At 32.4% G+C, this 24376-nt stretch overlaps 2 protein-coding genes and 1 non-coding gene across 5 annotated transcripts; all 3 read right to left on the reverse strand.

Annotated features, from left to right (window-relative positions):
- Nucleotides 1-2212: 2212 nt before the first annotated feature.
- On the reverse strand, nucleotides 2213-10669 carry LOC107644198 (translocon at the outer membrane of chloroplasts 64). Of its 3 annotated transcripts, none has more exons than XR_015883531.1 (14): nucleotides 10266-10653; nucleotides 9480-9632; nucleotides 8862-8986; nucleotides 7649-7774; nucleotides 7231-7413; nucleotides 6923-7067; nucleotides 6458-6626; nucleotides 6245-6379; nucleotides 5035-5235; nucleotides 4663-4790; nucleotides 4526-4577; nucleotides 4038-4107; nucleotides 3727-3886; nucleotides 2213-2327 (listed from the first exon to the last, which is right to left on the reverse strand). XR_015883531.1 is itself a non-coding variant. In XM_088488149.1 (13 exons), the coding sequence occupies exons 1-13, from the start codon at nucleotides 10484-10486 to the stop codon at nucleotides 3804-3806; spliced, it is 1791 nt and encodes a 596-aa protein (XP_088344275.1). In that variant the 5' UTR covers nucleotides 10487-10669; the 3' UTR covers nucleotides 3361-3803. The 3 variants fall into 3 exon arrangements, 1 of the variants encoding a protein (XP_088344275.1); XR_015883530.1 differs by lacking the exon at nucleotides 2213-2327 and adding an exon at nucleotides 3361-3555 and having other exon boundaries at nucleotides 10266-10669; XM_088488149.1 differs by lacking the exon at nucleotides 2213-2327 and having other exon boundaries at nucleotides 3361-3886; nucleotides 10266-10669.
- Nucleotides 10670-12882: 2213 nt separating this feature from the next.
- On the reverse strand, nucleotides 12883-12955 carry TRNAA-AGC (transfer RNA alanine (anticodon AGC)). The gene has a single exon. It is a non-coding gene; the product is annotated as a tRNA-Ala (tRNA).
- Nucleotides 12956-16271: 3316 nt separating this feature from the next.
- On the reverse strand, nucleotides 16272-20845 carry LOC107644213 (uncharacterized). Its single transcript, XM_016348022.3, has 6 exons — nucleotides 20309-20845; nucleotides 19352-19486; nucleotides 19150-19228; nucleotides 18209-18303; nucleotides 17254-17421; nucleotides 16272-16780 (listed from the first exon to the last, which is right to left on the reverse strand). The coding sequence occupies exons 1-6, from the start codon at nucleotides 20634-20636 to the stop codon at nucleotides 16620-16622; spliced, it is 966 nt and encodes a 321-aa protein (XP_016203508.1). The 5' UTR covers nucleotides 20637-20845; the 3' UTR covers nucleotides 16272-16619.
- Nucleotides 20846-24376: the final 3531 nt, after the last annotated feature.

The following is a 24376-nucleotide window of genomic DNA, read 5'->3' on the forward strand; positions in this document are numbered from 1 at the left end:
CCCGAAAAACCCTATTAATCAACATAGGGAGTTACTCAACCAACTATGAACAACAACAACTACAATCAGTTCAAACCCTACCCTTCCACACACCTTCGCACAATCCACATTAAGAAACGAGAAATTACGTTCACATAATGCTTACCTTGCCGAGGGATTTTTGTTGGAACGAAGCCAAGTTAACAAACCACGAAGTTTTCCGGCAACCTCTCTCAAGCTACCAACGCCGGACGTCGTAGGAAGGCCTTCCAAGGGTTTCGCACAATCGTTTCACACAAACGTTTCACTCTCTACTCCTATTCTCAGTCGAAGCGTTGCTTGGGAAAGGAAATTTGATCTCGCGGGAAGTAATACCAACCAACAAGGGCATTTTCGTATTAAAAATTTATTTTTGGAGGCAAAGGACGTTTTTAAAACAAACCGGAACCTAAGGGACCTTTTTGTTGCGAAAAAAAGCCGAGGGACGAAATAAATTTTTGGCCCCTACTTTAGGGACCAAAATCATACTTATCCCTTTAATTAATATATGTGTTTGTTTATGTCACGGTATAAATTTGATTAATATATATATAGAAAGTAAAGAGAAAGCCTGGAACTTTGAAAAAGAAGAGAAGAAAAGATACCGATAAAGAACCTTCAGGAAGTAAAAAGCAAAAAAGTACAACTAAGTTAAACAGAAAGTACAAGCAGCTTACTTGTACCTATTGTGGGACAAAAGGCCACACTAAAAGAAGCTGCAGTCATAGAAAGGCTGACGATGAAGCCATTGCTGAAGCTACTACTGCTGCTAAAGCTGCTACTGTTGAAGCTGCTGCTGTTGCAAATACTAGTGATGCTGCCGCCAATGTTGGTGCTGATGGACATAATGGGAATACTGCTAGCAATGATGGACATGTTGTTGCTAATGATATTGGAAATGATGCCGGTAATAATGCTAATAATGATACTGCAGTTTCAGAGGTTGAAATCACACAACCCATTTATTCACAACTATTGATTAATAAAGGAGTATGACTTCCCAACTCACTCCAAAACAATAAACAATAATTATTGCTTACACATTTCTACAGCAGAACTGACTCATTATCTTGCATTTATTCCACTTGTTCCAATTCAAATTACAAGGCCAAAGAAGTTGCTCCCAAAGAGAAAATCTCCTCAATACTCAACTGCTGCAAATATGGACCCAATGTAGAGAGCAAGTTCCAGGACAACAGCAAGATTGGCAGGGGTCATGAGGTTTGTCCCTACGCCAGGCTTCATACCCCAAGAAAGAAGTGATGAGAAGCTTTCTGTTTTGTAGTATTTAATTATGCTAAACTTGGGTTCATCTTGATAATTGTATTTTGGGATTAGTTTATGTACAAGTCAAAATCAATAAAATTGATATAGAATGTTTAAGTTTGGATTTGAATAGGTGGTTCTATTTTGAATGATTTTAATATTTTGTATAATGATAATACTAGATAGACATCAATGTTGATGACTGCTATAAATGTCAGTGCTAGTATCACCTTATTATCAATTTGGAAATGAAACTTGCCTATTAGTTACTATAATCATTTATCTTAAATTAGGTGTTGTTTTTAATTGTAATTTGATATGTGCACGTTGAAGACTCTGATAATATTTAACATCACCATGTTAGCCAAGTTGAAATTGAAACTTGCATATTATAATAATTTATGTTCAATTAGGTGCTGTTTTTTACTGCAACTTCATACCACTACATTGCAAAAATTGATAATATTCAACATTACCATATTAGCCAACTTGAAAATAAAACTGGCAAAAAGTGATGTTTAACATATCTATTGCTACAACAAAGCCATAACCAATACACAAAGCCACAATCGAAAATACAAACAAACTTAAAACACAGTTCCATATTTTTAAAATCCTAACATCAGCTTCCAAGTCCCTAATTGTCCAACTTAAATTCATTTTCCAATAGTCAACATTTTTTGCAGAATCAACTCTTCCAACAATGGCTTCATCCTCTTCATCTGCCCATACGAAAAGCCCGCACCATCTCTTTCCTGCGGTCTGCAACGATACCAGGAAAAAAAATTAACATAAAATACAATTAATAAGGAGGTTCCAATAAGCTCCTAGGATTCAACAACTCACATTGTAGTTTGGGCAACCAAAAAAATGTCGCTCAGGATTGGCGTCTGTACCAGATCAACGAAGAACAAGGCGCATCCCGCATCCACACCATTGAGGAAGCTTCCCTGCTCTGATGCGATTGGTAGTCCTCGCCCACGTTCCATGTGAACGTGACCTACTTGAGTTCCCTGAATCTTGACTGCTGCTCCTAATCATCCCTATGAAGACGATGATGAATTATCAGTTTAGGGGTTTTGAGCCATTGTCTAGGGATTTATTTCAATCGAAGGGACTAGATTGAGATATAAAATTCTATCTCCAGGTCATGTAACTATTAGCAATCCCATTCAGCACTTAACAGGCCACATGTAGTCCACTGTGTCATGACACTGTGCCAGATCAGCTTTCCGGTGGCGGAGATGATCGCAGAGACAAATCGGAGCCACGAATGTAAATTTGGAAATTCTAATTGAGGTTAATGAAATTATAGGGATCATTCTAAATCTCGAACAAAATTTTAGGGCCAAATTGAGATTTAACTCCCAATTTACCATGTCCTAAACTTACATTTTCGGAAAATCCTTCTAATCTGAAAAGAAATTGACCAAAAAGATTCATGAAAATTGCTATAGTGGAAAATGGATACTTAAGCGTGTATCAAAAGATTCAAAAGGCTAGATTCTCTTGATCTTCGCCATTTATCATATCCGTTTTCTATTTATAAGTTTATTTTTGTAACAAACTATTGCAAAATTGTTAGAACTTTGATAAGACTACTTCACTTAAAAAATTTTATAATATAAAATTTATTGTTATTACTGCTGAATTATAAGAATTCATAAAACAGATAATTTAATACCAAATTTTGTTAAAATTGGATATGAATAAATGTGTAATTGAACAAGTCAGTATATGTAAATTAATAAATTTCAAACAATTATATTTCATTGATTTTATTTATACTAGTGTATCCATTTTTTTTTATCTATAATAATAATAATAATAATAATAATAATAATAATAATAATAATAGCTAAAATTGGCTAAAATGATAAATACTTATATTCTAAATTCGAACTAAAGAGCTCAAGTTTTATAAACAGCACAAGGTATTTTTATGAATATATATGATAAAAGAGCCTTTTTTTTCTCCCCGGGGGGGGGGGGGGTACATCGTTTGCAATTCACATTATATATTCAAATGATTTTTAAATAGCATGACATTTTATAGAGACGTCTACAAGATCAAAATTAGTAAAATAAAAATGAGGTATTTGAGATCTTACCACAAGGTAGTAAGATACCTTCAGACACCAATGGTGAGTGCTTTTATTAGAAAATTCAAAGACCAATGATCCCAAAATCAAAATATTGAGCTTTAGTCATGACCACTATACCTCACAATCTCACATCACTTGTAGTACGTTACAATCGTAATGTATTTACCTAAAGCAAAATTGGACATTAAATTACTTTTGGCAGTAACACTAGTGATGTAGAACTTGAATAATACTAGCTTTCATTGCCTTAAAGGACAAAGAATAAGTATAATTTTGCTGACACCACCTAACACAATATTGTATGAATACTATAACAAGAAATGAGTAGGTTCAAAACCTTCATGTTTCTGGAACCCTTCGGCAGCCAGCGACGACTTATCGAAGCCATCACATATAGTGGACAGAATGATATATCTACTGGAATAGTTTCCTCAATCTTTCAGCAGCGGAGGATGCCATTTTGTTGGTTGGTTCAAGTACCAAGGCATGTTGAAAATCTGCAAAGAAAAATAGTTCACCTATGATTTGGAAAATTCTGAAACTTTCATATGAAAATGGAGCAACAATGAAACAAAGATGTACACAAGGAAATATAGTAGCATGCAGATACTTGTCGCACGCAAGTCTGAACTGAGTGAAAGATCCTACCATCGATTGCATCAGTATAGTAGCCAAGCATCTCTCTTGCTCTACCTCTTCGAAAATACGCTTTGACATTCTGCAGGGAAAAAGACTGGGAATTAATACCAATATATAATAAAATTCTGCACAGCTACTAGACTTTGACATTCTGCAGGAAAAAAGACAGGGAATTAATACCAATATATAATAAAATTTGCACAGCTACTAGATCCAAGGAAGTATAGAATATGCAAGAATAAACAAAGTGCTTCCCTTGAATAAGCCCAAGTCCAAGATCTAAAGAGGAGCCGAAGGGAGAAGGCTAATAGATTGACTTGCTTTTTACCTTTCGTATTTTGCGTGAACAAAGTTAGATAAAGTTTCATATGAAGTGGACTCATGATATTTGGACTTCGGATTGTAAGAAATAATTATTTGTCTGTACGTCAAGAAAATCAATCACACAGAACTTTTATTACTATCCAAGTTCAGGATTATTTATAGATGTAAATCACCTTTTTGTCAAGGCTAATTGCTTTTGTACAATCCGACTCAGCTTGGAGGTAACTGCATAAAAATAAAATAAAATAAAAAATTATGATGTTTGCTAAATAACTTTTGAGAAGTGAAACCATCAAGAATGATATGCTACCTTCCAAGTTCTAGAGATGCTTGGGCCCTATTACTGTAGTATGTTGCATTGTCGCTGCTCAGTTTTATGGCTTCCGAATAAAATCCAATGGCTTTCTGCCACTGCTTGTCTTTGTAAGCTTGATTTCCCTGACTCATTGAGTAACGAACCGGAAAAAAAATGGTTAAAAATAGTAACAATAATACAAGAAAAAGAAAGGAAGAAAGAAAGAAATCCAGTGTTTAATATACATGGATTCAAACGAAAGATAAGTATGGTTTATAGCAGCTGAGTTGTAGTCAAAGATGATGTCATAAAATGTGCAGGCCATGTTGCACAATGAAAGCAGAATTCATAAAGTGCTGAATTTATCTAACACAGTTGCAGAAATACCCTTTCTTTCGCAATTTCAGCAGCTTCTTCCTTAGTGACAACATTTCTTGGTGATTTACTTTTGGCAGCAATATCAACCTGCTCTTGGAGCGTAGAATACATGGTCTGTAGTGTGTCCAGTAGAAAGCAATCATTACCATGCCGAGCTATTAAGGACACCGAAACAGGACACTTTTCGTAAATTCCTAATGGTATTGTGACCTGAAAAGACAATCAGCAAAATGTGGATGAGAAAATAATCACAAGGGTGTGTATTTTTGCAATGCGACTCGCATTGCTACTTTTATAATCCACCCAAAGTAGCTTTTATTTAGCCACCAGTGGGATGAAATGATTATGTTGCTGTTAAGCCCATAACCATAAATAGAGAGCTCATTGGCAACTCTTAAAGCACCAAACACAACCATGCAAAATCCCAGAAGAAGCAAATCACTTTGCTCTCTGATTCAACACATTCTTCCCTTATATTCAATTGTGAGAATATTAAGTTTGTTTAAGTTTCTCTCCCTCATTTGTGACTTGTGAGGATAGTGTGTATACACTAGTGAGATAAATATTATAATGTATTTGGGATTCGGGTTTGAGTGAAGTGTTGCTATTTACCACTTTGTATCTCATCGGAAATTTGACTCGGCTAGTGTGGTTGTCCAAGTTGTATCTCTTTTTTAGTGTCACCTATCTTCTATCCTCTTCATATTTCACTGCAAAATTCATTGTTGTTACCTTTGTTGGTGGACATAGACTTTAAGCTAAACCACATTAATTCTTGTCTCATTTCTTATTACTCTTCCTCTCAGTTATTTCTGTTACTACATTACCCGGGGGCCCACCCATTTCCAAACAATATTGTGATTCCATTATTTACAATAATGTAATATTTTTTTTTTTTTTTTGCAAAAAAGTGCTATACATGTCTGTCTATGTGCTATATATTATTTTTCTTTTGCAAACAATTATTTCGTGTTGTATGAAGACTAGGAAAAGGAAAATTTGAGCCTGTTTGGTTTTTCATTTTTAATGTTTTCTAGTTTTAGGATTTTCTAAAGTAAAAAGCGAAAACAAGAAATAAAAACAGAAAACAGGAGTTCACTGTTTTCATTTTTCTCTTCGCAAAATCCTAAGGATGGATAACACTAAAAATAAAATAGAAACGAAACATGCACTAAAAGGAACGTGAGATACCAGTTTCCAGCAGGGGAGAGAACTATACCTGACAGCATCCTGATATGCTAGCAATACTTAGCAAACTAAATGCATGACTCCAATAGTCCTTTGATGAGATCTCTTTGCCACCCAACTTTGGAGGAGGATCAGCTCCAGTAGGAATAACCAATATTCCTTCATTCTTAAAAGCATAAACCGTATTAAAATTAATCAGAAAGATTTATGAGAGTTGAGATGCATAGTGATGCAAAATCATTACCTTCAAAAGAGATCTGACAGCAGCACGCATTTCATTTCTAATGGATTTGAAGTGTTCAACCTCTACATCAGATACCTCAAACTTTTCATATAAATCTGCTGAAACAGCTGGATGAAGATCAGGCTTTACTGTGTTTATCCACTCCTCATGCACAAGTCTAAATTCATGTCTGTTGACACAGGATAATAAAATAATCATTCTATATTATTAAAATTTGCATAGATGACGAGGATCAAGTCAAACTTAAAAGATAATGAACAAATTGCAGAATCGTTGAGGATTAAAACGAGAAAATTCAAAAGATAAAATAAACTATTTCCTGAAAGTTGTTTGATAATTGATGTAGCATGCTCAATTTGTGATAATGGCCTTTGCATGGCCGTCTAGGTGCGGGGAGCCCCATTCTGCCCAATACAATGTTATTGCATTGTATGACTTTTCAACATCAGAAAAAAATCAACTAACCTTTGTAGAAACTGCATAACATTTGCAAGTGATTTCAATGACGAAACTTTAAGTTCACCATTTGTTTTGAGACTGGAGAGCTCTTTCAAAGTAGGAACATTAGAACTTAAATAGTCCTCAAGATTTATATGCTTCAATACTTGCCCTGAAGAGTGAAGAAAATTGGTGTAGAGAACTCAAGAAAATAGCTAAGTAATATTCATTTACAAAAGAAAAGAATAATTAAAAAATATAGAAAGAAAAAGGACATGTTAACAATGACCTTAAGATGACATAATGGAAATTTAGCACATAGTAATAGAACATACTTCCAAAAAGCTTCTCAGCAGATTTGATGACCAACTGAGAACTTCTGTCGAGAGGGACATTTAGTTGCTGAAAACAATCATCAGCTATAATTATTTGTCGTGGATTGCGTTGAAATATATATGGTACTTGCATAAGTATATGCCCAACAAGTCGCAAAATATTAGGATCCCTTGCAAACCAGCCTGCAAAAGCCATTTCATTGTTAAAAGTTAAAAAGAACTTCAACAAAATGCATTTGATGACATAATACTAGCTTCCACAGAAAAATCATGATAATGGAGCCAGGGATTCAATTCTGGGGTCAAGCAGCCCCTAAAGGAACTTAGTGCCATTTGGGATAACGCTCTCATCATTGATCTTTTAGACTGAAGAAGTATACTAGTCAATAAAACAAATAACAAATCAAATCATGCATACCAATAGTGTCCAGGCTTTTTGAAACAGGTATGCTTCCAACATGAGAGACTGCCCCATATGAAGGTCGAAATCCTAAAATGCCACAAAATCCAGCAGGCACTCTTACCCCTCCAACGGTATCAACACCTGTTGTACATGATTATGGAAAGTGTGATTATATCAGAAACAAATTCACATATCAGCATATTATATTTGGTTAATTAATAAAAAACAATAAAATAAATAAATAAAAACACTAGCAAGAATTGGAATAGAACCATAAACTCCTAAAATGATAGAGCACAAGAGTTTGCCAAAACCAAAAAAAAAAAAGGTAAATATAAAAAATTCAACGATTTGAGTTAATACTATGCCTTCAAGATTTAAGTTTACATCAGCATTGTGTTGCCCATAAACTAAAGGCTTTGGTAGTTAATCCATCAAATGTCTAGATATGTCTTGAATCGGAAAATACAATTTTTGAATTTTGGTTTCAACTCCCAATCAATATAAACTTCACCAAAGCATGAGAAATCTCCATGAGAACGTTTCCGGGGACAGGGACAAGGACACAACTTTCCGTGTTTTGTCTCTCTCACAACATGCCCCTGGTGGCAACTATAGTAGCTAGAATTTCAATTATCCCTTATAATCTTCCGATATTAAAATTTTGAATGAGTTAACCGATTCTATAAAATTTTCATTGGGTCAGACGATTTTATAATTTAAATCTTGTTATGATTTCATGTTTTATTTATTTCATTTACTCTTCCAATTTTACGTAAAATCTCGATTTCCTCTGCCTTACTGGCAACAAGCATACCTCTCACCCCCATCCAATCAACCAACTATCCATTAGATGTCCTACATACCAAATTCATGATCCAGCATTTCCCATGTGGGAAAAAATTTATTTTATATATATAAAAAAGGGCCCAAATTGAGACAGGAATCAACTCTATTACTATAGGCTAATTATTGTACAACTCAACAATCTTCAATATGCAGAAGTCAAAACAAAGTCGCCTTTTCTATACAACATCATATTGGTCTTGTTATTTAGATATGAATAAACTCAAACACAAACACAAACACAAACACATACACTCTTCTTTTATAAATATGTCATCTAGAATGAAACTGAGCATGTCTTACAAAACAAGTATCGGCTATACCAAGAAAGCAAACAAGTAATGACTAGGATAAACTACTTTAAATGTATCATGATGCTCACCAAGGGCAAAATCAACCAAATTGGCAGCCACAGCAACAGCAGCACCGCTGGAGGAGCCGCCTGGTACTCGAGCAGGCAAAGCAGGATTGGTTGGCGTTCCATAATGTTTATTTTCACCACTAAGACTGCAAACCAGAGATTGCAAACAGAAAATGTATTTACTAAAAATCCAGAAGATAAAAAAATAGGAAAAGCTTTCATTCTAAAAATCCCCAAGTAAACTATTGAATATCATTTACTATCTACTACACCATATGATGGACATAAGGCAAAAATATATTCAGTCATTCTTTGATCTCCTTAGCCAAATCCCTAGACAGGAAGAAATTTTTAGGTCAACATGGTCTATAATATCATTTCTTAGACATTCAAATCATTTTTTAACTTATGTAAGATCATTCTCGATGACCCGCACATTTGTTACATTTCATTTTTTTTTTTTTTACTCATGGCCAGGTGCCTATTTTTCTATACTCCATTTGGTTAACATCATAATTCAGCATAACTTTCCTGAGTATATACCTAGTTAACAAAACCTAGCCCATATGTCCCCACCAAGACATGGCTGAGGGGAATCGAAAAGAAACAAATAAATAAACAATGGAATATGAAACCAACCCTAAAGCTAGTTCATCAACAACAGTAGTCCCAATGCAGGTTGCACCACCTTCGACCAGCGCAGATACCACAGGACATGTCTGAGAGGCAGCTTCGTGTGTCCTCGCCCACTCTGGATGCCCAAATGTAGTAACATGTCCATCTATGTCAAATCTGGTAACCATCATGACAAGACAACAATCTGATTCATTAATTTATTGCAAAAAAAAAAATGAAAAATAAAATAAAGTTTTGATACTGCAACGGCTTAAATAATCATCGTGAATATTCAGAAAAAATATATACTGGTTGACCTAAAATGTTACTTGTTCCTGTAAAATAACTTACTAATATGAGAGAATCATGTTTATTATGAAATATAATAGGCTAACAGTATTTATATCTATCCAACAATTTCATTTGCACATCTTTCTCTCATACAAGTCATTACACGTTATTAAGAACATATAAGAGAATTCTAATACACAATTACATATACATGGTAGTACGGTACATTATTAAGTTAACTACCAAGAATAGAAGTGCTTGAGCACAAACAAGAAAAGCTTGAAATAAAGAGCTGATAACAAATCCAATCGGATAGAGAGGTATACTCCAAGTTATGAAAACTAAAAATGTCCAAAAACATAGCTTTTTTTAAAAAATATTCAAATAAAGCCCGGAAAAAAGAAAAGGAACCTTAGATGAAAAACAAAAGCATGGGAATTGATGAAGTATAGATGAAAATAGGAACGAAGCACAAAGCAAAAGCAGAAAAAGGAATGAAATTAGGAGAGAGAAGCTTACAGGTCAGAGAGGGCGAAGGTGAGTGGAGAGAGAGGGAGAGGTGCTTTGGGAGGTGGAGGAGGAGGCGGAGGAAGAAGCTGAAGGTTATGGATGAAAGCGCCAAAATTGTTGTTGTTGACGCTCTTCTTCTTCTTCTTGAGCTTTGCAGTAATGAGAAAGATTCCAGCAAAACCAAGACCAAGTATGACCCATACGTGATTCGCGGGTTGTGGGGTCCCCATACTGCTATGTAGCTTCTTCTTCCACAATCACCGAGAGAGAGAGAGGGAGAGAGATATGAAGCGCCACCAATGGTGAGAACCAAGAGAAGAAGAAGAAGAATGGGATAGAGCTATGGCTATATTCACGAGCAGCTGAAAAGTAGTTAACTACTCTCAGTCTCTCTTGCTTTTTCTTCCTTTTTTATTTTTTATTTTTTTTATATTCAATCAAATTTATATTTTTTAAATTTTAAATTTTATTTTAAAAAATAAAATATAATCTCTCATCATTTATTTTATAGATAAACAAAAAAAATTTAAAAATAAAAAATCACATTTTATTCTCTAAAATAAAAATTTAAAATTTAGAGATCCAAATTTTATTAAATTAGTTGTTAATTTCTTACTTCTTACTTCTTAGCCTTATAAAATGCTGAATTTTGGTTTATTTTTTTTGTAATTTTTCTTTTATTTATTATTTATTTTGTTCTTGTTCCTAAAACGTATAAAACCGTTTAGTTTCTATTCTTTTCACTCTTTTTTTTAATGTTTAGTATAGATAAAAAAAAATCACCAATGAGCATTATATATTTGTGTAAAAATATATATTATTTAATTTATTTTTAATATATATTTTATTATTTTTTTAATTTAATAATTAATTTTTTGTTATTTTTTTCATCTAATTTTTTTCTCCATCATAGAAATTTTTCAATATTGATGTTTTCTATTTTAGTATATAAATACTAAATTTGTCACATCATTATTTTAGTATTACATTAGTATTTTTTTAATAATTTAATTTTGATATATTGATAATATAAAAATATTTTATAAAATTATTTAATTATATCTATTTTTTCTGACATGGCGTTACGTAATTAAATACATAAATAAAATTTTATATCAAAATTAAATTATTTTTTAATGGTAGAGATAAAAACTAAATATTTTGAATATTAGTCGGATTAAAATTAAAAATATATTACAAGAACCAAAACAATAAATTTACACAAACTAAAATTTTATTTAAATGTTTTATAAATATTATTTATATAATCATACAAAAGTTACCTACATTAGATCATTTTTAAAAATAAGTATACCTTCCGTTGAAAATATTAGTCATATGAAATAATAATATTTAAAAAAAACAAGTGAAACCCATAATTACATGTTGGAACATTTTATTATTGTAATTAATCTAAAAAAACTTTTAGATATGTTGGTACATTGGTATTTTAGTTAATTTTAATTGTATATTATATATTTTTTATAATTAAAACTATAATTAAAATTAACAGTTAAAAATGATTGAAACATCAGTAAATTGATACCATTAAAAATTTTCAATAATCTAAATATTATTCCTCATGTTTCCAACTTGTCCCATTGCTATTAGAGGCAATAAGTGAGACAGAGGTTCGAGTCATTTTTATTATTAAAAGAAGAATGTTTTGTTTTCAATTAGGTTGGAAGTGAGACAAATCAGCTCATGAGTCAGCTTGAGTTCGACTCATTAATAGCTTAATAAGCTAAATTCGTGAGTTGGTAAGTCGAGTTTGAATTTGGATTTGAGCTCATAAATTAAATGAGCCGGGTATATATATATAGTGTGTTTTTTTAAATGTTTAAAATTTTATAGTTATTTTTTATATATACTTTTGATGTATGACATAAATAAAAAATTTATAATTGATAGATAGATAATATATTAAATTTATTTTTTTAATATTTTTTAATATATATATAAGTTATAATTTATTGATATAGAATTATAGATTATGTTCTTATTATTTGAATCAGTTCGTGAGTTTTCGTTGAGCTGAACTTGAGCTTACAAAATAGGCTCGATTGTTAATGAGTCGAGCCGTGAGTCAAGCTTAATTTTCATGAGTCAAATTTAAACTTGGTTTAACTCGACTCAACTCGGCTCACTTCGAACCCTATTTTCAATGATATTACATTTTTTAATTAAAAGAATTATATTTGTATTTTTTTATGAGTGTTTTTAGAATAATTTTAAGATAATCATTAACACAATCTATATATTTTAACTTGAATTGATGGAGTATTTAATTCTGAATCCTACTTTGTAGAAGCAATAAGTCTTTGACCAATAAATAAAAATCAAGTAGATGATTTTGAGTTATTAATAATTTTTTTTATTTTTAATAATCCAAAACATTTGAGTCATCTAATACAAATAAAAATATGCTATAAATTATAATATCAGCGATAAAAGATAAGTATTTTTTTCTTATATATATATATATATATATATATTTGTTTTTGACTGGAGAAAATACTCAAAATATGTATAAGAATTTAGGATATTTATTTTTAACAAGGGCCAACACGGTAGATGGTCTCCAGTCCCAAAAATAGAATTTTATATTTTTACCAAAAGAGAAAAATGGAGATGCGGGGTATCGATCCCCGTACCTCTCGCATGCTAAGCGAGCGCTCTACCATCTGAGCTACATCCCCACGCTGACATCTCTTCGATGGTTTAATATGTTCTCACAATTTTTGTTCCTTTAGTGGATCCAACTTATGTGAAAAATCAAGTATACATACAAACTATTTAGATCTTAATGCAATTGAAAGCTTTGATTCAATTCTCACCTCCCCCACTCCCCCAAAATAGAAAAGAAAAAAGACATGAGTAATGGAGATTATGTTGAATTGTTATATCTATATAAGCAATGACAAATCTAAAAATCTTATAAAAAGGGGGTTAGAAATAAAAAATAAAAAATGCCATATTAAACTAATAAAAAAATAATTTATATCAAAGTTTGTTTTCATAAAATTCTAATTTTTATCTTTATTATAAAAGATATAACATAAATAATATAAATTTGTTTCTCTAATACTTTTAATATACGTATTTAAAATAAATTAATAAATATAATATATAAAATATATTTATATTAATAAATAATTCACTTAATATATTTTGATTTTAATATCATAAAAAATAAAATTTAATCTAATTTATTTTTATATATATATTTTCTTATTACATTCAATTAGGAATTATTATAGAAACTAAAGTATTTTTATATAATAATAGATAGAAGAATTACAAAAAAGGAAAAAAATTGAAAGAACAAAAGAAAATAAATTTAAAATGCATGAAATGAAATTTGAACTCATATTTTAGAGTATGAAATGTTTTTCTTTGACCATTAAACTAGAAGGTATATTGTTAAAAATTTTAAATATTATATTAAATATATTTTAAATTTTAAAAATTTAGAGAGCCATAGCCCATGCTAGTGCCCACTAAATCCGCCTCTATATACAAGGGCATTAAAACTTGATGACACAAGTCTAACACACTTATACACATGATTTTGTTGTGTATGCGTTTTGATAATATATATATATATATATATATATATATATATATATATATATATATATATATATATATATATATATACCAATCTTATTTTTTACTTGTATTCTTGTAACAAATTTTAGAACTATATATTATTGATTATTAATATAAAATTTATAAAAAATAGTATTTATTTATCTATTTTATTTATATAAAATTCGACATATAAATTTTTAGAATTTTACCATGTCAACATAGTAGTATAGATGTAATTCTATTATGAAATTAAATATATTTTTTCTTTCAACCTTAATGTTAATTCTTGTAACGATTTCTATAATAATAAACAAAATAACTCTTATAATTAATTTTTTTTTAGTCAAAAAATTATAGTTCAAATAGCATAATTTTTCCATACTCACTTAAAAGATTACGGGCTTGAGTCTCACTCTTAACTTTAAAAAAAAATTCTCCTTTTAATTAATATTAAATGTCATCTTCACTATTCAATTCATATTTTATAATAGATCTCACAATAATTAACAAGATTCTCCTATTTAAAGCATCACATGTGTTGAATTCTAAATTGTAGATTAAAGTATCTTCCATTTTTTTTAAGAAAAACATGAAACAAATTGATTATTCATTTGTTTTTACAATTGCATTCTTTTAAAGATAATTTATTGGAGATGGGTGTGCTAGACTATTTCAAAATATAAAAACCAATGAGCGCTTTATACTATAGTCGAAAGACGTCAAACTACTCTCATATAATTTGATTTATAGGAAAAGAAATACTATCTCTAATTTTTAATTTTAGACTATTACGATTAATTTTATGCCTAATAAGTAATAACTCAATACACTTTTGCATTCACTTTAATAGTATTATAAAATCCACAAATAACTATAATAATGTTGGATAAAATTATAATTTGTGTTCGATCTTTACAACGTTTTCTTTTGAATTAATTCAAGCTAAGATAATTAGTCAATATTATTTAATTTTAATGTAATATTTATGTTTTAATCATATCCAATAAAAAAATGCAGTTTAGTTGTACTTATTAAAATAGTTGATAATATAGATATATTAAATTTTAATTTTTGAAATATAAATTAGTAAAGATAACTTTAGAGATTATACAAATAACTATCTTGCATAAAATCTTGAAATGTTTACAACCTATATTTTCATGTAATTAAACTTCTATATTTCAATAAATATACTTTTCAAAAAATAATTTATTATTTATATTTATATTTATGTATTTAAAATTATTTTTATAATATTTATGAATCACTTCTATTATTTATTTAAATTCTCGCAACGTACGGTCTCATTCTAGTTTTATATAAATTAAAAACAAAGACATAACGAACACTAAAAATTGTTAGTTTGCAGTTCAGTGTAATAAAAATAACACTATAATCTATCTTCAAAATTTTATGTTATACACTCAACACGTAGACCTTATGTTTAAAATAAAAATTTGTCTGTTACTTTATCAGTATCATGATTTGTAAAAGGTTAAGGAAATGCATAGTTGTATACTTGTAGGAGGAAGAGGAGTTGTTTAAAAAATATATATAAAATAAAAATATAATACCAAAATTTTTTAATTATAATACAAAAATTTTTTAATTTTAATATAACACAGAATAGAATGCTATAAATTTTTTGTTGTTTCTTTTTTTTTCCTCTTTTCGTGTAGAATTTTTTGTATTTTTATTATAAAGATGTGTTTTTTTTTTCCAAAAATTTGTGTTTATTATCTAAAGATAAACCAAAAAGCAGAATAAAGTCACATAATTCCTTCTTTATATTCCTTTGTGTTTTTTTGTTTACTTTTTTAATTCTTCTAAAAAGGTGAAACAATAAAAATTACGCAGAGTGCGAAACAAGAAAACTACAAAAACAAGAAGGAAGAAGGAAAAAGAGGAAGAGGAGGAGAAAGAATTGTTTAAAAAAATATATAAAAGAAAAATAGTACTAAATTTTCTTAGTTATGACATAAAAAATTTTAATTCTGACACCGGAATATTTTAAATGTGACGCTTAAAATAGAGTGCTGCAGTTTTTTCTTATTCTTTTTTGAAAGAAGTCGATGACGACAACGTTAAAAAAGAATTGCGTAGAGGATGACACATAAAATAGAATACTTCAATTTTTTTTTCAAGAAGGCGACAACAATGACGACGACGACGAAGAAGAAAAAAAAGATGATGACGATGACATGATGAAGGATCATGAGGAGGAAAAAGAGAAGGTGAAAGAAGAGGAAGTGATAATGATGAAGATGATAACGGAGGAGGGGGAAAAGAGGAGGAAGAAGAAGAACGTACAAAGTACGTAAATTTGATTTGGTTGTCTAGAAATTCCATCATATAATATATATTATAATATTCAGGTCTCATTATTTGTGGTATATTAATTGACTAACATCAAACTAAATATTTACTTGATGTCCCTTTGCGTATTATGATCAGTACCGAAGTTTCAATCTCGGGTACAACAGATAATTGCCTTATTCCCTGATACAGCTAGATCTTTACAATAATAGCAACTATAACAGATGAAATTATGAATCAGTTTTCTAAAGAATCAATACTCCAGCAAAAAATTTGCTTTACATTCTTTTTAGTTTTTAACTATCACCACATTGCAGTATCTTCCTGACGAGCCAAAAAATGTTCACTGAGAAACCCAAATGTCTTCACTTCAAACAAGTTGAGGTAAAACCAAGACGGTAGTAATAGAAGCAAGGAAAATTAAGTATTTGAATCCGAGATTACGAACCTAGTTTAGGCGTTAACCCTGGCAGACTCTCCCACAACACTCTCCATTCTCGAGTACCAGTCACCAATCCGCGTGTGTTCCACCATATCCTTTCCCGACCTCAGATACCGAATGGGTCTTAAAACCCCGAACACTGCCAGGTCAGCTAAGTTAGGCTTAGACCCTCCTGAAGAAAAAGAAAGAAAAGTAGTCATGGGGTCATATCTAAATAATGCAATAATGATTAATCACCAAAGGCAAAACAGTATATTCAAGTACATGCTGGAGACTTAAATTTGTGGTATAATATAAAAAAAGGTATACAAGGGTTTCATTTTAACTTTTGAGTTATATACAAGTCCCGGACCATGTTAGTGTTGAGGAGTTTTATATCAATAACGCATAGAAATGAAACTTGTATATAAATAAGTTCATGATCAATGTTTTGGCACGACAAGGATATATATTATGAAGCCATAACCAATCTGGTACACTTTTTCTTGTTGACGCTAAAATATTAGAGAAGAAATTTAAAACTAAAAATTTTGAGATAGAAAGGGATCTCTGGCTTCAGTTTAACATGCACAGATACACTGTGATCTGTGAATGCTTGCTCTTGCATTATAATAGGTTTCTGTGACACAAAAGTTGAGTACATACCGAGAAATTCCCGGCCATTCAGAGCATCTACCCATGTTTCTGCTGCCTCGTAAAGAGCAGCACGTTCATCAGTGATGTTATATTTCTTCTTCAGATTCTTGGACACAAAATACATAGCTGCAGCTCCAGCATACTTAACAGTAATTTTCTCTGTAAAGCTGAAATTTCCTACAATATACATAAAATTGAAATAAATTACTACACATTAGGCAATCAGAAATCAGGGGCTTGAATAGAGCATGGCCAAAGATAGAACTTTGAATAATTTGCATGCATAATGTGCAGAAGCAGAAAGCAGACAGAACATTTGCAAAGAGTTATCCAAAAACAAATTATTTCCTTGATATAGTGTTATGTGTGGAAGGTACATGCAGAGGCAAAGGGATTTAAAAAGTAAAAGGGAAAATCTTCAGCTGTGATCATTTTAGCCACAATCGAAGACACCTGATCAATGAACTGTTGTAAAAGTCAACACCAGAGAGAGATGATGCATCTCTTTGTAACTTTGTATTATTGTATGCATCTCCTTATTTTATCTACATCTCATATTTTTCTATATCATCCGAGTCTTTTTAAAGCCGCATGCTCAATCATAAAAAGCATCCCAGTTTATAAAAATTGCACAATTACATCTAAAAAATGACTTGCCCAAAACCCTAAACCCTAAACCCTAAACCCTAAGTTCAAATAAAATTGCCACATTTTCGAGAGAAGCAGGGTAATGAAAGTAGCAAATAATTTCATTTCTTATAGAAGCATCCTGTCATGCTTGGTATTGGATTTCTGCACTCCATATGATGTCCACATCTTACAAGTACCAACTATAGACTTTGACTGAAATTCATGCTTTATTGAGATATCGATAACTTTATATAACAAAATTTAGTGGTGAGATATACAACTTTTTGAAATATGTTCAACTGAATACCAATTATGTAACTAGATCAACACAAACCATTGCTCGTGATGTAGTCAAAGGACTCGAGTGCTTCAGAAGTATTTCGGTATATGTTTGGTGACAGAACATGTACTAAATGATTATCAACCCACCTGTATCAGAAACAGGAAAAGATAATTAGTATAGTAGACTCATGCCAAGTAAAAATACGATTTAATCATTTCCATATATTTTTTCTCCCTGTATGAGTCTCCTATAGCAGGTTCAATTTAGCAATAATGACCAAAGTTGCCTATACTGATGTATATTGCAATTTATCGACTACAGACACTGGATGCTAAATTGATCATCTTACTAAAAAGAAGTGCAACCGAGAAACAAGTTCGTAGGAACTAATGCCTAAATCCCACACCTGACCTTTCTTACATAAAAGAATGAGACTGATCAGGATACTAAACCAACTACACTAATCAGGGGAACCAAAAAGAAAAGTTCAAATCCTAGATCTTGACTCATATATGACCCCTAAAGAGATTTAATAAATTGTAAGCACGCACAACCCTAAGAAACAAGTACAATGACTGAAATCAAACTACCAATTTGAGAAAAAATCTTAAGAATTAGAAGCATACAAGGAAAGAGAACAACACATTCATCTATATTCTATATTGTCTTCACATAATAAGTGCCCAGAATTTCTTACACTTGTTAGCAGAACAAATTTGCATTGAGATAATAAGTGCAATGTTATAAATTACTACATGTTTTTACATCAACCCTATAGCATATGGAAGGAAAGGAAGGTAGAAAGCTTTCTCTTTCAGTCATCACTTCCATATTCTAGGCAAATGAAAGTGTCATAAACAACCTCCTAAAATAGGGGAAAACATTATTCAATCGAACTACTGAAAATGGTGCTTGTTACTTCACCACTTATGATTCATTAGAGACATGTTTGATTGGAAACTAAAACGGGATGAAGAGGAGGAAAATCATACCGCCTCCATTTTGTCTCTTCGTCATCCTCACCTGCCTTTTTCTTTGACATAATCTTCTCTCCCAGCATGTCAATTATAGCTGCCAAAATGACAGGTACAAAACAACTTAGTGAAAAAACCCGAAGTGTCTCATTCAGTGGGCATAGCCGCATAGGTCAATGAGAAAACTTAACAGCCAATTTTCAGGGGAAATGTCCAATACCTGAAGAGTCATTTAGCTGCTCACCATCTACCATCAATATTGGCACCTTCTTATACTCAGACCATTTAATTTCTTTCTTACTGAGCGGGTTGACCTCCACAACTTTGTAAGGTATATCATAGTAATCCAAATATGCTGGCCAAGCAAGCAAAGCATCAGCAACGGTAACTAAGAAAATGCTGTGAAAGCTCAATGATAGGAAACTACAATGATAAAGAAATAAGGATGCCGGGAAGAATAAGGACCAATATCGTAGCACATATTCACAATTATATGTGAGATAAATCAATCTAGAAAGTAACTTCATTTATCAAAGGTCTTAATAGGCAAGTAATGCTCCTTTGCAATGTGACTTAAGTAGTGTATGGATTTGATTGTTTCCGAAGAAATGATTAACTTCCCCCTCTAAAACTCAGGAAACATTTTATAATAAACTTGTATAAAAAAGTTTCGAAGATGAATGCAGTATCCAAACATACATTTAATGGTTCCAGCAAAAAATTTCCAGACAGGTAAGTTTTCAATTCCTGCTTCTCCAGTTCATCAGCAACCAAAACAAATATTGTTTTCTTATGAATTAAAACTCCATAAAATGAAAATCACTGGAACCCAAAAATGCGAGGGATCCACCATCGTATCAATAATTTACATTGGATGTGGATTTCACTAAATAACCCAATAGCGGAGAACAGCTCATTGTTTCACCGTACAATGATCCTCACTTTAGATGATCCAAATCCAGTTTCCATAATTTCGAATCAGATCAACGAGATGCAGTTTTATCGAAGCCAAAAAAATGATTATTTGCAATTCACAGCAAGCAATGCAAGTAATGGCTACAATTACAGCCACCTAAACTCCTAAAACCCAACGCTACCCAACTGAACAAACACCAAGTCAGCATTCTAATCCCTAAAAACATTTCAAGACACGAAAAAAAGAAAAAAGTGTAGAGACCTTTGACTTTATTGCAGAAAGGGCAAGCCTCGTATTGGTAGAGAACGACGTCGTTCGGGAGAGCCTCAGGCGGCGGCGGCTCCTTGGCAAAGACTTCCTGATAAGCCGAGGTGGTGGCCACCGCCGTCGCCAGAGCCCCGGCGACGCCGAGCGATGCCCCGGCGAAAGGTCCGTAGGTGAACCACCAGCGGCGGTGAGCTCTGGCGCCGCCGGCACTGCTGCCATAGAGAGCTACCTGGAGGAAACGGTTGGGGACGGAGAAGGAGACGGCTTCGCCTCGAGCGGCGGATAAGGTCCGGAGGAGTACGGAGGAGGTAATCCTTCTCATAGCGATGAGTTTGGGATTCGGAGATAAGATCTGTGATTTTTCGTTATTTTGTTTTCCTTTTTCTTTTCTTAATTGAGTACTGAGAAATGAGAACTGAGGAAAGGGTTTATGTGTTTGGAACAGATCGTAAGATTCGAGAGGGTTTATGGCTTTTGGCTGCTACAGTGTGTTAGTTAACACTAGGCGTGCCAAAATTTCTTCCACTAATTTTTCTTAGAGAAAATGACAAATAGGTCCTTACTATTTTTTTCGCAAACATTTTAATTTCCAAGAATTAAAAAATACATTTATATTTATAATCCCTCTAAAATGCGAACAAATTTATCTCTCTGTTGAAATGATTCTGTTGGACTTGACAGAAAAATCTGATGTGGCACTGACCTGACCGTTACGAAAGCACACATGACATGTAACTTTTTAAAACAGGACTTTTTAGTCCTTCCACACTAAAACGACGCCGTTTCACCCAGACCCCCAATCTTTTAAATTTATGAGTCCTAATTCTTCGAATGCACAGAAACGGTGAAGTAGGTGAAGTGGGTCATTGTTCTCAGCCACCTCCAACTCCTTCCTCAGCCTCTAACCATCTCCCCGCCATCTTCACATCCCTCAACAGCCTCCTCTCCTTCTCCAACACTGCTCTCCAAGTTACTCCTCCCTCTCCTGACCTCATCACATGCCCCTTTAACCCCAACCACCTCCTACCCCCTGACTCCCTCTTCCACCACCACCTACGCTGTCCCTCCTCTCTTTGCCACACCATCCCCCTCCCTTTCCACTCCCTCGCTTACCCTAACACACTCTAGTCCCTCCCAATCGCACTCTCTCACTCCTTCGCGCCGTTTTAGGTTTAGGATTTGCGAAGGAGCGTGACCTGGTGCCGTGGATAATAGCGAACTCACCTCGATACAACGTCGTAATAGACTTGCCTATGTAGAAGGAGACGGTGTTTGTGATGGCTCACATGAGGAGGTAGAAGAAAGAATCGGCATTCTTCAAAAAAGCGAAGAAGCTCTTCGTTATTGACGTTTTGCACACTTGTGCTCTCTCCGATGGTGTTAGGGTTGGTGTTCTTGTTTATCGCTTTGTTTCCAAGGGTTTGATTGCTCTTTCAGAAGTGTGAAGTTTCAACTATAATTCCATGTTTCATTTCAAAGTTTCATATTTTTTATATAGCTTCTGCAACTGTTGATTGAGTTCAACTTAGCTTCTTTTTTTACTTTGTTTTAAGGTGGTTAAGCATTTGGTTAAAATTTCTTGAAATAGTTCTGGTAGCTTTTGATGTTTGTTTCTGCCAATTAGTGAAGCTTGATATTGGGTAAATTCTGCTTTAATTGGTTGAACTGTATTAGTCTTTGGCATTTGATAATTTGTTGAGGAAGCAACTGTATTAGTCTTCTCAAATCAGATTCTTCCTTTGTGGGGTTAGTTAGAAATTGTTAACAGAGATTAGTAACTGAGTTGTGATTGGCTGATTGGTTATAGTTTTATTGCTGTATAAAATATCTATTGTATCAAATTGTATTCACCTTTTAATTGTTCTCTCAATATGTAACCTTCTCTGGTTTTGTCTCAATTCTCAAAATTCTGGACTAAAGTCTGGTTGGTTTGATATCGCATTTGACCTTATGAAAACACAACTTTATACTTCTATGAAGAGGTTTTGATAGCTCATGGTACGATCTGGGAGTATGTCATAAGTAAAAAAGCTTTCTTTGCTTTGAAGATATACAAAAGGTTCTAATTGGAGTGCAAATCCATCAGTTATTTACATAAAGAGAATCAGGTACAAAGAATACAATGCACAATGCCAGCATAAAAATAACGGGATCGTTTTGGTGTGGGAGGACTAATATGTCCTGTTTTAAAAAGCTACACATTTTGGTGTGAGAGGACTAATATGTCCTATTTTGAAAAGTTACATGCCGCGTGTGCTCCCGTAACGGCCAGGTCAGTGCCACGGGAGCCACATCAGACTTTCCGTCGGGTCTAACAGAGTCACTTCAACGGAGGGGTAAATTTCTCCGCATTTTGGAAGGGTTAGAGACATAAATGTATTTCCAATTCTTGGAGACTAAAATGTCCATGGAAAAAAAGGTCAGGAACTTATTTGTCATTTTCTCTTTTTCTTACTACCTTTTCTCTCATGAAATATTTGCATAACACCACCCAAAAAAAATTGAAATATGCACAATAAGTTTTTATAATTTTATGCGTATTAATAATTCAGAAGTACTACACATACAAGTCATTTTGGTTTACAAGTCATACAAGTTGGGCCAAACTCAACAAAAAAGACGTTCACCCATACGAGCGTGTTAACACGCGCGCTACTCAACGGTATCCATAGCGCGCTTCGCGTTCCTCCGCCTCCTCTCCCTTCTTCTTCTCCTTCTTCTTTGCGTTTTTCCTCCTTTTTCTTTGCATGTTTCATCTTCATCGTCGTTTTTTTATTACTGTTGTTGTTGCTGCATTTTTTCCTCCTTCTCTTTCTACTGATTTTCCAACATTATGTACTTTTTTCTTCTTTGTTTGATTTTTTCCTCCCAAGAAGAATTATGATAATATGAAACAAGAACATGAAGAAGAAAAAACAGTAGAAGATGAGGAGGAGGAGGAAGAAGAAGAAGAGTTTTGAATTATGCAGAACTTATTAGCACACATACACCGAAAATTCTTAAATAATACACCCAAATATCTTCGTGCTATACCCAAATATCTTCGTGTTACACCCAAATTTGCTGCAAATACAGAAAAATGTTTCCTTTAATGCTGTAATTTTTTTTTCTTCTTTTTTTCCTTATTTCTTTCTTTCTTTTAGTTGAACGAATGTAAGTTCATCCTCTTCTAAGTAATTTTGTACTATTATGTGTTTCTTCTTTTTCTTTGTTTGATTTTTTTGTTTTTATTCTTATTAAAAAAGTAAAACAAGAAGAAACTTGAGAAGATAAAACAAGAAAAAAAAGATGAATAAGAAAAAAAAAGAAGATGATGATGATGATGATGATGAAAAAGAAGAAGAAGAAGAAGTAGAAGATGAGGAGAAGGGAGAAGAAGAGTTTTGAATTATGCAGAACTTATCAGCACACATACACAAAAAATTCTTAAATAATACACACAAATATCTTCGTGTTACACCTAAATATCTTCGTGTTATACCCAAATACAGAAAAATATTTTCTTTAATGCAGAACTTTTTCATTACATTCAATTCAAACCATCAACGATGAACAACAATTTTCACAAACAAAAACAACATTATTCACCTACAGAATCACAAACTACCAACGAAAATATTAACTACAATCGAACCACACCTCAGCCACTTGATTGGATTCAAAATAATCAATTTCATTCTGGTTTAATTGACAATCTAAACTTGAATTATTCATTATCTTCAACAACAAGATAACTGATGATGGAGGAGAAGGAGAAAAGGGAAGGAGGAGAAGAAATTTCAATAAAAAAAGAAGGAGAAAGACGAGGAAGAGGAGGAGGTGGTATTGGTGAGAGAGTAAAACAAGAAGAAACTTGAAAAGGTGAAACAAAAAGGAAAAGATGAATAAGAAAAAAAGAAGAAGAAGATGGTGATGATGATGAAAAAAAGAAGAAGAAGCAGCAGCAGAAGATGAGGAGGAGGAAGAGGAAGAGTTTTGAATTATGCAAAACTTATCAGCACACATATACAAAAAATTCTTAAATAATACACCCAAATATCTTCGTGTTATATCCAAATATCT

This window comes from Arachis ipaensis, chromosome B5 (assembly GCF_059453495.1).
Source record: "Arachis ipaensis isolate K30076 ecotype BB chromosome B5, ASM5945349v1, whole genome shotgun sequence".
NCBI classification, from domain to species: domain Eukaryota; kingdom Viridiplantae; phylum Streptophyta; class Magnoliopsida; order Fabales; family Fabaceae; genus Arachis; species Arachis ipaensis.